The sequence below is a fragment of the Clinocottus analis genome, unplaced genomic scaffold (assembly GCF_023055335.1).
Source record: "Clinocottus analis isolate CAN_PGR_092001 unplaced genomic scaffold, fCliAna1.0.p SCAF_19, whole genome shotgun sequence".
In the NCBI taxonomy this organism is placed as follows: Eukaryota; Metazoa; Chordata; class Actinopteri; order Perciformes; family Cottidae; genus Clinocottus; species Clinocottus analis.
Genome location: NW_027175920.1, coordinates 6,653,306 through 6,665,846, shown reverse-complemented (window position 1 = coordinate 6,665,846; position 12,541 = coordinate 6,653,306). Strand labels below are relative to the sequence as shown.

Here is a 12,541-nt window from a genome sequence, read left to right as displayed (position 1 = left end):
GTGTGCTTTCATTATTTGACAGTCATGAAGACCACTTCTATATATCAGTGAATAAGAACAGGACCTCATAAAATCTCTGCATCACAATCTACAAATCGTTCCAAACCTCCCCTCTGCCTCCACTTACTGTACAAATCTGATTTAAAGATTCTCTATTGATTCATCTGTCCTTTTTTAAGTTAAAGCCTCATCTAACTACATTAGGAATAAGATTATCATGAGATAACTTCTTCAAAGTGTATTTCACGTTATGACATTATTTTTGTCTTTGGCAAGTGTGTATTTTTTTGCTTTTGAGTGCGTCATGATCTGTGAAGTTAAGATTATCTTCTCTCATGTCTCTCTCTCTCATCATTGTGTGTGTGTGTGTGTGTGTGTGTGTGTGTGTGTGTGTGTGTGTGTGTGTGTGTGTGTGTGTGTGTGTGTGTGTGTGTGTGTGTGTGTGTGTGTGTGTGTGGGACTTAATTTGAATTAGAGACTTTTTTGGGCAGGTCAGAGTGACTTTTATTAATCATCACACTTTTTTGTCTTTTTTTTTTCCTCGTAGATTGTGTCCGGTCAGAACGTTTGTCCCAGTAACAGCGCTGGCAGTCCGTGCATTGAGGTGGATGTTCTGGGCATGCCCATCGACAGCTGCCACTTCCGCACCAAACCCATCCACCGCAACACCCTCAACCCCATGTGGAGTGAGCACTTCCAGTTCATCGTGCACTTTGAAGAGATGTGCTTCCTGCGCCTCGCCGTGGTGGAGAACAACAGCTCCCAGACGACTGCACAGAGGACTCTGCCTCTGAAGGCCCTCAAGCCAGGTAGGAGTCTCAGACACGACAGACATAACCAGGACCAAGGACAGATCCTGTGTCTGGTTAAATTGACTTTTACTGGACCATTTATGTGCAGTCAAAACATTCCTGTTGTGTGTTTCAGGTTACAGACATGTCCAGTTGAGGACGCAACATAATGAGCATCTTGAAGTGTCGAGCCTGTTTATCTACAGCCGCAGAATAGAGGAAGTTCCCACAGGGGGCGCTACTCCCTCATCACTGGTACGACAGCTCTTCAAGTTCTGGGATCGCAGAGCTTCTTGGGTTTACATTTGATGCTACATCTCCATGCCTAAAAGACTACGATACAGCAACCAAAGATAACCTTCTGTCTTTTATCTTTTTTACACAGCTGTTCAGTTCGGAGGAGAAACGAGCGTCGCAGCAGCACCGGGTGACAGTGTACGGAGCTCCTGGTCCTGAGCTCTTCACTGTGTTCTGTATAACAGAACAGACGACCGCTAAACAGCTGCTGGACACGGTTAGTTCATAAGAAAAAAATTGTGACGCTCGGATCATGTGACTGCATACTGAGCAGAGGACAGTACCACTCACAGTTTTCTTTTCATTTGCAATATTGTGTCATACATACAGGTTGTAGCATCTGCAGGAAACCCGTCGGAGTACTTCCTGTGTGAGGAGACGGTTCCTCTGCTCAAGGAGCGCAGCGAAGTGAAGCGCTGTTCTCAGCATCGTCCTCTAGCACCTGAGGAGGAGGTGGTTAGACTGGTGTCCAGCTGGAACTCTGAGGAGGGATGCGTGGGGAGGATCTGCCTCAAAACCAGAGAAGAGGTACCAACAGAGGCGAACTTGTTACAAACATTTAAACTGAGTAGATTTTACCAACAATATAGGAAAGTGTTTATTTGGGTTTATTGGTATTTACTAAGTGTAACCTATCTGTTGAATGACTTAAAAGTATGATATTACATGTTAACCCTATGATTGTTTTTCATTCATCATCAAACTACCACAAAAATAACTTGCAGACTATAGCTCCCTCTTGTGGTTGTCTCTTTAAGCAATGATGCAGTGAAGAATAAAACAGTCAGACCTCACTCATAGGCCCTCTCCTCTGTTTTAGGGACAGCAGCTTAATTTTAAGTAGCTAGTAGTTAGTTGAACTGTTTCTTGCCCCAGACTCTGGTTTAAATGTGTTATATATGTTCACTGTGTGGTTCTTCTCTTGCAGAACTTAAATGATAAGAACTCTGTGCTGGAGGGAGAGGAGGAGGTGGCTGTGGGAGGTAAAGAAGTAGTAGTAGGAGTAGGAGGAGGAGGAGGAGGAGCAGCAGAGGACGATATGTTCTTTGTTCAGGTCCATGAAGTTTCACCAGAACAGCCTCACACTGTGATCAGGGCACCGCGCTACAGCACAGCTCAGGATATCATACAGCAGGTGAGGATGAAGTTATTAAAGCTAGTTTGAAGATGTGAAACTTTGCAAGACTTGTGTTCCAACCTTGAAGTGGCTTCATGTGTTTCTCATGCCCTCTCTGTCTGTCTGGCCAGACTTTGTCAAAAGCCAAGTATTCCTGCAGTTTCCTATCTAATCCCAATCCATGTGACTACGTCCTGATGGAGGAAGTGACCAAGGACACCGGCTCCAAGAAGTCCTCCAGCGCCAAGCCCCTGCAGCGGGTGCTACTGGACCACGAGTGTGTCTACCAAGCTCAGAGCCGCTGGCGGGGAGCGGGAAAGTTCATTCTCAAACTCAAAGAGCGGGTAGCTCTCAACACGGTGACTGATTTTCAGTGCTAGAGACATTTTCCACATTTCTATCTCATATTTTGTGTGTTACATCACTCCTGTGAGTTTGTCTATACTTTGTATGTGCTTGCATGAACTGTTTTTCACGCTGATCATTCGCATCTCAACTCATTCATGTTGTTGTGGGCTCGCAATGTATTTTAGCAGCCGCATGTTGGATTGTATGTGCTTTTTTACCTGTCGCTGCTTCCCTTGTTTGTAATGGTTTTCGGGTGCTTTGTAGCTCTGTGTTGTTGTGATTTATTGTGCTGTGTTAAGTTGTATCTGTCTCAATTGGTCTCAGATTTATGTATGTTGTATGTCAGTATTTATTTCATGTCATCCTTTTACACTTGAGTCCTTTAGTGTTGAAATGTCTGCAAGTAAGAATGTTTAAGTTGAATAAAGGTTAAATTATCTTTTCAGTTTAGTTTCTTTCTTTTTAAATATGTAAGACGGAATGAGTTCAGGATGAGGAAATGACAGCATGAATCAACAAAGCAATCATTTATTTCTTAATTAGCAAGAAACTGCACATTTGGGATAACGAAGAAAAACCACAAGCACATTTCTGTATGTCCTTTCTGTACTTCAGTGATTAATCTGTTTCTGCTTTCAGGTGGTACGGGAAGACAAAAAGAAAGTAATTTCCTTTGCCAGCGAGCTCAAGAAGCTGACCAGTCGCAGCCGCAGCATGACGACTGCCGGCGGAGTGGACGGTCCCGCCCAGAGTAAGGATGATAGAGCTGCATGCTGTGTGGCTCTGACAGAGCTCCAGGAGTGAGGCGCACACTCTGCTGTCTGTGCATGGAAAGACAACGGAGGTACCGTATGTTGTCTCTAACATCTAACATCACAAAAGGAGCAGGTGCCTCTGCCGGCTAAACATGTGGTCTTTGTATTTGCTGAACCGTATAAACATAATTCACAACCATTATTTAATTGTTTAAAATATTACGAGATGTAACATTACTTGTTTCTTGAGATCACATGTTACTTTCATTTGTCTAACAGTGGCCCTAAAACTGTCTCAACAGTGGCAAAATAATCTGTGAAAATGTATTGGAGCTCTCGGGTGTGCCAGAAACACACACGGTGTACTACTTGTGTGTGTGTTAGTGTTTCAGAGTCTGTTTTATGAATGGTTTTACTTGTCATTCCCAACAGCATTCCATGTGTTGTATTTAACACATGGTTTCACTTTGCAGTACATTATGGTTGACTTGTTACAGGTGTTGTATTTTTAGTGCTCCAGGTTATGCTTAAAGCCATCCTCTGTGACCCTCTGCAGGGTATCTGTCTGCAGCTGCAGGTCTGAAGGCGTGGGTGGCAGAGGGCCGGGTGGGGGCAGAGAGGTTCCTACAGGCCTCGTCCTCTTCCTCCCTCAGGGGGCAATTCCAATCTGTCCACCTGTCCACCTCCTCTCTGACCCCACCCACCTGGAAGCTCCACCTCCTCAGAAACTGGAAGATCCACAGATGAAGTACCAAGAGAGACACTCGGGTTGACTACTTCTAAACTTGGAGGATTCTCCAGAAAGGCGAGGTGTTTCAGTGAGGGTCGGATTTGCTTCTCTCTTAAGTCTTGAAGGAGCCGGATCCGGCCTTTGTGTTGGTTGTGGAGGACGGACGGGATTCGATGGGTTAGTTGGCAGATGTTCATCCCCAATGCTTGGTTTTACCCCGTCATACGTCCCACCCTGGCGTCACTTCAGAGCTGTGATGGTCCTGTTGGGGCAGGAAGCTCTGGCTCTTCTGGGTTTATTGGTTGTAGTGTGGCTCCACACAGAGTCCAGAGGAGCAGAGGCAGCTGCTGGGATGGAAGTCATCTAGCATGTGATCGGGGACAGAAAGTATATTCCTTCTCTTACCAACAAAGAAAGGAGCACTTCCTTCAATCACATTCAAAGGATGAAGAGTTATTGGTGCCAGTTTTTTTTTTCCCCCAAAAGAAATTACACCAAATCATGAGAAGGAAAGCTGCGAAATGGTCTCTTAATTTAAGGAGTTTAGGGAACCGCAATTCTTAATTAAGTGTCCGAGCACAGGCTACTGTTTGCTATTGGATGACCATATCATGTATTTAGTTCAGTTACTTTATAAACTTCTGGTATCACACTCATAAAGCACAAAGCAGACGCAGTGAGATCTGCTTGTAGAAATGGAAGGAGAGTTGGAGTAGGGCAGAGGAGGTGAAACAGTATTCTTCTCTCGTTCTCAGGTATGGGCTCTTATTTTGTGAGGGCATCGTAAAGGAGGCTGACAAGCGGGCTTGTTTTTTTTCTTTTTCTTACTGTTTCAGTTTCACAGTACTGTAAGGGCACATTTTGAGCATCGTTTATAGGAAAAGGCGCCAAAGTGTGAGTCAAATATTCCACTATTCTGGGAAGTTCTTGGACACTATTGTCGCTACTCTGAAGCTGACAATACTGTACATTTTTAAGGCAGTATAGCTGTCTCATATTAATTTGTACAGGGGCAAATGTGAAACAATGTTGTATCCCAATGCTGATAAAGTTGCTTTTTTTAATGTTATCTTAAAATGTTGCAAAACTGCCTTTTATCTTTTGGTGATTTTGTGGCTGTATCTCTTAGGACGATCTGTGGCTGGTTTCACAAAGTGTTTTAGTTATGATATCATTGTCCACGCATAACTGTGTCAACAAGCACTTCAAACAATGAATGAATTGATTAGTACATTTTTGAAGAATAAAAACAAGATATATGGTCAATTTCATTGACGAATGCTACTTGTAAAAAAACATTTTCGTTTGTTAAAGAAAAGAAGTGAACGTTTTCAAAAGTTAAATATTGTCTAAATACAAGTGGCCATGCGGGACCTTAATCAATATTGAATTGTAAAAAATATGTTTTTAATCCAAAATAAGTAATTGAGATTATCGCACCAGACGCTAATGGTGTAGCAATCGAGCCATTTTGGCAATATTGAGGATTGTAAGGACTTTGACCTCAATGTGACAAGGGAAACATATTCCTCCTCTATTTATTTGTCAAGATAATTTTAGCACTAAGGTCCTTTGGAGAAACAGCCAGGCGTTCTTCAAACAGCATTTTGCACATTTTATTTTTCCCTTTGCTGTCGTCTTCAACGTATTTCTGTTACTGTCTGATAAATGTCAGAGATTTGTTTGCTCAGAGATGATTTCATTCTTATTATTTAGTTTCAAATGATGATGGTCATCGTATTTATTACTTTTAGTTTGGACCCAGTTGCTAATTTGGTTTTGAGGAAAGCACAAAGTATTGATTGGTTGTCAGTAACGATTGTAAGCTTTTCTGATTGCTCATTTGATTTCAGAGTTTACTAAAACTCAATTGATCTGGGGTCACTTTTCCCCTTCTTCAGTTTTTCTGTAAATATTTATATATGTTGTTTTTTTTTAAATTGTGATAAAGTTGAGATTAGGTTTTCTCTTTCGAACATAGTTTAGTTTTATTTGGCATTTCAGTTATTAATACACAGATATTCACTTTAGTGTCGTACTGATCCTCACTGAGCCCAATATGAAATTTAAATGAACACTAAAAGGTTTTATATCAGGTATTTTGGGTTACCACGACAGAGTACATAGAAACAGTTGTTTTACTTTCATTTGTCTTTAAGTAAAGCTTTGCATAGAAGTAATGATGTTTGAATTTTTGTGCAATAGTGAAGTTCTGTAACTTCCTTTTAGGTTTTTGTTCTAAACTTGTTTTTATTTTAAGGCTAGTTGTTCTGAAGGTAGATGAAAAAAAAGTAATCCAAGAAATCACAACTCTAGACTGGTGGTTACTTAAAACCACTAAGTGATCTCAGCTGACATAACTATGTGAAATCCACACTGACTTTTACCAGAAAGGGACATTTTCTGTTATATTGTAAATCTCTCATCAGTAAGGCGGAGCTGTGTTCCTTGTTTTCCTTCTTTCTAACCTTTAGACCTCATTTCTGAATGTAACACTTCTTAAATGTGTTGAACCTGAGACAAATGTGTGTTTGGATGTTATTTATTTTAATGTGAAGCCCTGGTTGGCAGTTTGTTGTTGTCTATGTATAGTTTCCTGTTAGTAGTCATACGTGTTTTCTTTTATTTATTTCAATATGTGAGAGGATGAACTCTCCACTGCTCTAACTTTACTCAAACTTATTAAGAGACGTAAAGAAATATTTTACTTTATGTGTAAAATATTTAGTATAGTATTCATACTGTATGTCTGGCATGTTATCCTGCAGTACACAGCAGCATCTAGCCTTTTATTTTGTGATTCATCATAAATGTGGACAAATGCTGACAGACTGTCAACGTTCGTCCAATCTTTCTTTATTTTTAAACATGTTGCTGTATTAGTTATATCTGGTGAATATGACCTGTGTTTGCTGACTGTGCCGTTTCATCTTTAGCACACTGGCTTCCATAATATGTGCAGTATACTCTTTAACATCCACTATCTATGTTATGATGTGGCTGTCAAGTGAACATTTCTCTATTTACTTGAATTTTTCAATGGATAAGAATTGGTGGATTTGTAATATACCAAGTTCCCAATAAAATAATAACTACTCAACATTGCATAAGGTGTGTGTATGTTTGAGCTCAACTCGTGCAGCGTTTGCTCCGGTAATGCTTTACATCAGAGGCATTTTATGACATTTTTCACGACATACTTTACAATGACACTTTAAAAAAAGAAAAATAAATAAAACATTTAAATTTGTTTGGCATTAAATACTATGAAATACATTTTCGGGCACCAGTATTTATTTGATGGGTATTTTGTATTACAATACACTTTGATGGATTTTTGCCCATTTCTGAACATACCTACAAGAACCACGAGGGAGAAGCAAGTCACCAAGCTGATCTTTTGTGATTTTTGTTTTTCTTCTCAGGGGTGCAGGATGGACTGCTGGCTGGATTCAGTCTCATCTTGGATGAAGCTCCCACAGTTTGGATTCTGCAGGAGTATGTATCTGGAGCTGTCCACACTTCTACATATACACCTCTAGGTGGCAATGTTGCACAGCAACTACAGGCGTAAGCAAAAGTAACACAGCGGGGTACAGACTTCACCACAGAGAATATTTTGGTTCAGGGCTGGTGGAATAGAGCAGGAGTAACTGAAGTTACTGTTCTGACTGTCCAGGTTTCAGAAAGCACGGCTGGTAATGTTAGCGATGACTCCGATCTAGTCAAATAGCCCAGCAGTTAGAGGGTGACTGTGAACCAGCATGCACCGGGCAGTGAAACTGAAGCAGATATATGGAATTCATCCATCAGTGATTTGACAGCACAGGTAGTGACAAAGAAGTAAAGCAATAGGTGGTTAAGGGAATCGTCTAAATACTTGACCCAACTTCTAAAATCACTCTCAGCGCTCCCCAAACACAACCGACCAGGCAGGGGAGATTTAAGTCGTCACAAAAGGTATCACCTCAACATTTTCTCACACTTTGAAATCCGACGAACCACTGTTTATTTTCCACAGAGGTTACCTTGACCATGAGCACACATGAACTAAAATCAATATTATCTCCGCTCTGACTTAACACTCTTCTACTTAAGCCACGGGACAGCCGCTTGGCGTTTAGTCAGGTGCACCTCTGTGGTGCAGAGAAACGAGAGCCATCTTTACTAGGTGTAGTGTGTCTGAAGCCAGTGCCCTCTGCATTCTTGGTCTAAACGTTCCTAAATCAACAGGGAGGTACAGCAGAGTCAGTGGATTCAACTTTCTTTGGAAACTCCCAGACGTAACAGTAAGAGGTTTAGACTAGATTAGATGGAAATACTTAAATAAATGGGGGGGTCTCTTTTCAGGGGATTGGTTGTGCATTGTGTGTTTGTCTATATGTGTGCAAACATGGGGAAAGCCCCTGAATTAAAGAGGGTCCAGTGCTAATTTGGAGTTGAGTCAGTGACCTCTGTCCTCTGATTCACAGCTGAGGAATGCTCTTTGTGCACCAGCAGAAAAGAGCAGAGAAGCCCACTCCATTGTTGCACCTTTGACTCAAAAAATGTAATATTGCAAAGTTCAAGTGTGTCTGACCCGCTGAGAAACGTTTAGCGCCCTTGTTCCACACCTACACATAAATACTTCACATGCACAAGCGAGATGACCCGAAATCATCCAAATTTGAACGTTCAAAAACCTGAAATCACCCCGTACAGCCGGGGGCTCACCAAGGTCTGCTGCACAGTAGGAATTCCCCTGCTTGATTAAGAAGACACCTCTTTTGCTGAGGGCAGAAAGACAAAGACAGGCCACCCTCGCATTCAGTTCATGCTGAGCCATCATGCCTGACGTACATGCACACTGTCACCATCCGCTCAAGGCTATACCATGAAGTGTAGAGAAAGTGTGACATCACCCGATGACTTTTTAACTGACCCGTGAAGAAGCTTCAGGGCTAAGAGCTGAATCATTAGCGTCATTGTTGCCATGGGAAAAGACTTTGAGTGCAAAGAGTCTTTTGTATTTGTGCATAATAACAAATGCAAAACATTGAGCCAGGAAGTCGACACAGACTAAAAAAAAAAGAAGCATAAATTGTTTCACTGTGTTGAATAAATGTGGCATCAACCTTTAATGCATTAAAGGAAGAAGACACTAGAGCCCGACCTTTCTTCAGAATGTTTAATCTTGAAGCAGTTTATGATCCTTAAAACAGACCATTTTACTGAAAACACTTACACTGAAGTGCATTCAACAAAACCTGTGCTGTCCGTCTGTTTTTGCTCTTAAGCTTAACCTATATAGTATTTTAACAGAAATATTAATCCCCACTGACTGCATTGTTTTGGATTATGTAGACTGAAAACACAGTTAAGGTATAAGGACTTTACAGATTATTTAAAATGCAGATTTGAGGCCTTCACAAATAAATCCACAATGAGTTCACTTCATCGGCTTCGTTGGGTCTCAAATTTGCTATTGAATTGAATATTCTGATTAATTAAACTCTTTATAAATTGAGTTGTTGATCCTCAGTGAGCCGCAGGGTTAAATAAGACTTCAGGTGAAAATATTGGCACATAGAGAGGGGCAAGGATACTTCACGTCTAATGAATAAACAATTCATAATAATTCATCATTCTTGCAAATTTCCAAAGGGAATGATCGTCACATCAACCTTGTTTGTGTCCTCAGCCGCTGTTGTGTCTGTTGAGTTTGGACCTTGACCTCGTCTGACCCCTGTGGCCGCTGCCCTCTTCGGGGTGTCTGCACCCCGTCACCCCGACCCCCAAGAGGACGGGTGAACATGTCTCTGAGGAGCTGAACCCTCTTTTGTGTCTAATGTCACTTTACTCAGACATGTTGTGATCAATTAAACACACAATGTCTTCACCAGGGGACTACAGAGGGACACTTGCACCGGCATGTGTCTCAGAGACATAATGTCCAACAACAGTCACATGGTTGGGCCTGCAGTCTGTGTAGTAGTGAATCATTTACCAGCAGCATGACGTCACATGACTGTCACCTGCACTATTGTCTATCTTATCTCCTGGCAAGAACTAAACTTTTACTGAGAGCTTCTGGTCTTACAACCACATAACCTCTCTGACTGCACCTGACTTCTGTGTGTCACTATAACGCCTTCACCAAGGAGAGCTTATGAAACATTCATGCACATCATGTTGCGTTAAAGTGCACGGCATTCCTCCCATACTTCCAGCACGTCACAATCCTCCCGCGGTTGTTTGAGCACAGTTGTGTTGCGTTAAAGTACGAAATACGAACTGTTTTAAAATAAAGTCACTCACTTTATATGGGTAAGAACCGTTAGTTTTATCCTGAGTGTTTTCTGTCTCATTTGCGGAAAAACGTGCCTCCACGACAGTCAAGAGTCACACAACTCACAGTCGTAAAGAAGCTAAATCTGAAGATTGGGATGCGACCATGCGCCCTCCTCCTCCTCCTCCTCCCCCCCGGTTTTACGAGTGAAACTCGTCCTCACTTTCTTTTGGGACCACGTGGGTGCTGCGCGTGTGCGTCTGTCTGACTGACACCTGAAGGCACCGTCACTTCAGCCGAGCTGCGGCGCGGATGCTGCGTGCGGGAGGAGCTGCAGAGAAGAAAAAAAAACCCAACTAGATGAGGAAGACGAGGAGAGCGCTGTTGTTCCGTCTCGAGCTCGACCCTGCAGCAGCCAGTCAGCGGGCTTTGTTGGGAGCGTCGGGCTGCATTCCGCAGGTTTTCGCCGTCCCATCACTCCGAAAGTTGTCGGCCAACTTTTGACTTTTGGGATTGTTTGATTATATGAGCGGAGGAAAGCGAGGGCGACGAAGGTGAAACAACGAAGGAATGGAGAAGCACAAAGGTAAGAGGATTGTTTTCACTTGGACAACAACATGAGCTGCTGACTTCTCGACCATCGCTGACAAAGCATCTTTATGGAAGTGAATGCTGGACAACTATTTTTGCGAGTTTGATAGACAATGTTTAAGATGTAGACAACAATATGACATATATTAGATTGTGGATGCATTGAAGTCTTTTTGTATGTCGCAAGATCCGGATACAATGACAATTATTTTTGTTTTGTTTTTTGGGATATGAACATAAAAAGGCATTTATATCTCCTGATCAGTTCATTTTAGTTGTGATTGTCAGGACACGTTGTTTCACACTGTGGCTGTTCACCTGCCTCTAATGCTGATTATTATAACTATACAATGATGTCAAAATGTCAAACGAGGGAGCCTGCCCTTGGGGCAATAATGAATTCCCAGAGTCAGAGTTTGCATCCTGTCACCAACAATATAAAGTTGTGTGGCTTATCCCATCGCCGCCTCTCCATCCAAGTGGGCTCTGTTAAATAGTTTACTCTGTGGCCACTGGTGAATTCCAATAGCAGCAACATTGTCCTCACAGCGTTCCTCAAATTCCTGCGGTTGTTTGTCCACGAGGGATGAGCAAGGCCGTTTAATACTTCCTGATTGACATCAACAAAGAGTGTGAATGTGGTCAGTGGAATCATTGGCCATGCAGTGCACTTCACCTCTCCAGCTGATCGTGTAAAGAAAACCAGCGCAGAGGCTCGTTAGAGGTTCATCATCTGGAGCTCAGCAACATGACATGAGGACCAGCAAGAACACAGCACGAATCCCCCTCACCGTCACTGGTCCGGGTGAGGCAACTGGGTGGACTTGGACTGAAAACAATGAGCGACTGGTCTAACTGGAATGGGATTACCACAATTTGAAATTCTTGCTGCTGCATTCCTGCTCTCCAGCTGACTGGACAGCCCAGTCTGTTTACTCCCACAGTGCCCAGAGTAAATGGCCATTGTTGCAGTTTGTTCATTCATCTATCCATCACACGAAGAGACGAAAACAATAAGTAGATTAATTCATGACAGGACCGACAATACATTTATTTTACTACTTTTAAAGCAAATGTTAGCTGGAAATTAATAATCTTTGTGTCTATATAATTGTGATGGGGCTGTTCTGCTAAATTTATGTCATTTCATTGATTAAACCATTAGACGGCTGAGAAAATAAAATGAATTGATAATGAGAAGGTGCAGCCCTAATCATGTTCAAAATCTCAGCATACATTGATTTTGACTAAATGTGGCAAGTATAGTTACAGCAGTTTAAAGTCGTTTTCAAACTAGCATTACTTTAACTTACATTTATGATCGACTGATTATGCTTTGAATACCTAGGTAAAGATTCTTAGAATATTTATTTAGATATAAACATGTAGCGGGAGATCTGAGTAAAGAGGTGTAATTCTTAGGAGAAATGGCGAGCTGAGGGCAGGTGGAGTGATGCAGGTTATCTCTCACCTGGTAGTTAGAGAGAAGGAGCCAGTGTGTGTGTGTGTAAGTGTGTGTGTGTGGCTGAAAAAAAGGACTGGAGTGTACTCGCTTGGCAGCTGTACGCAGCAGCACCGGGACACTGAACTAGATACTAACAGCCACAGGCAGCCGGCGGAGGAGGTACAGTGAAGGGAAACCTG

General features: G+C 42.1%; 2 protein-coding genes across 6 annotated transcripts in view; both read left to right on the top strand.

The window, feature by feature from the left end:
- The window catches only part of plce1 (phospholipase C, epsilon 1), a 74,837-nt gene extending 70,833 nt beyond the window's left edge, over nt 1-4,004 (top strand). For all 5 annotated transcript variants that reach the window (XM_068583770.1, XM_068583769.1, XM_068583768.1 and 2 more), the window contains 8 exons: nt 548-809; nt 928-1,046; nt 1,177-1,305; nt 1,419-1,616; nt 2,017-2,223; nt 2,337-2,564; nt 3,193-3,397; nt 3,865-4,004. In XM_068583770.1, the coding sequence (XP_068439871.1) occupies nt 548-809; nt 928-1,046; nt 1,177-1,305; nt 1,419-1,616; nt 2,017-2,223; nt 2,337-2,564; nt 3,193-3,357 (1,308 nt within the window). In that variant the 3' untranslated portion in view covers nt 3,358-3,397; nt 3,865-4,004. The remainder of the gene's footprint in view (nt 1-547; nt 810-927; nt 1,047-1,176; nt 1,306-1,418; nt 1,617-2,016; nt 2,224-2,336; nt 2,565-3,192; nt 3,398-3,864) is intronic.
- A 6,607-nt stretch (nt 4,005-10,611) lies between these two features.
- The window catches only part of afap1l2 (actin filament associated protein 1-like 2), a 31,702-nt gene continuing 29,772 nt past the window's right edge, over nt 10,612-12,541 (top strand). The window contains exon 1 of the mRNA XM_068583561.1: nt 10,612-10,892. Within this exon, the coding sequence (XP_068439662.1) occupies nt 10,877-10,892 (16 nt within the window). The 5' untranslated portion in view covers nt 10,612-10,876. The remainder of the gene's footprint in view (nt 10,893-12,541) is intronic.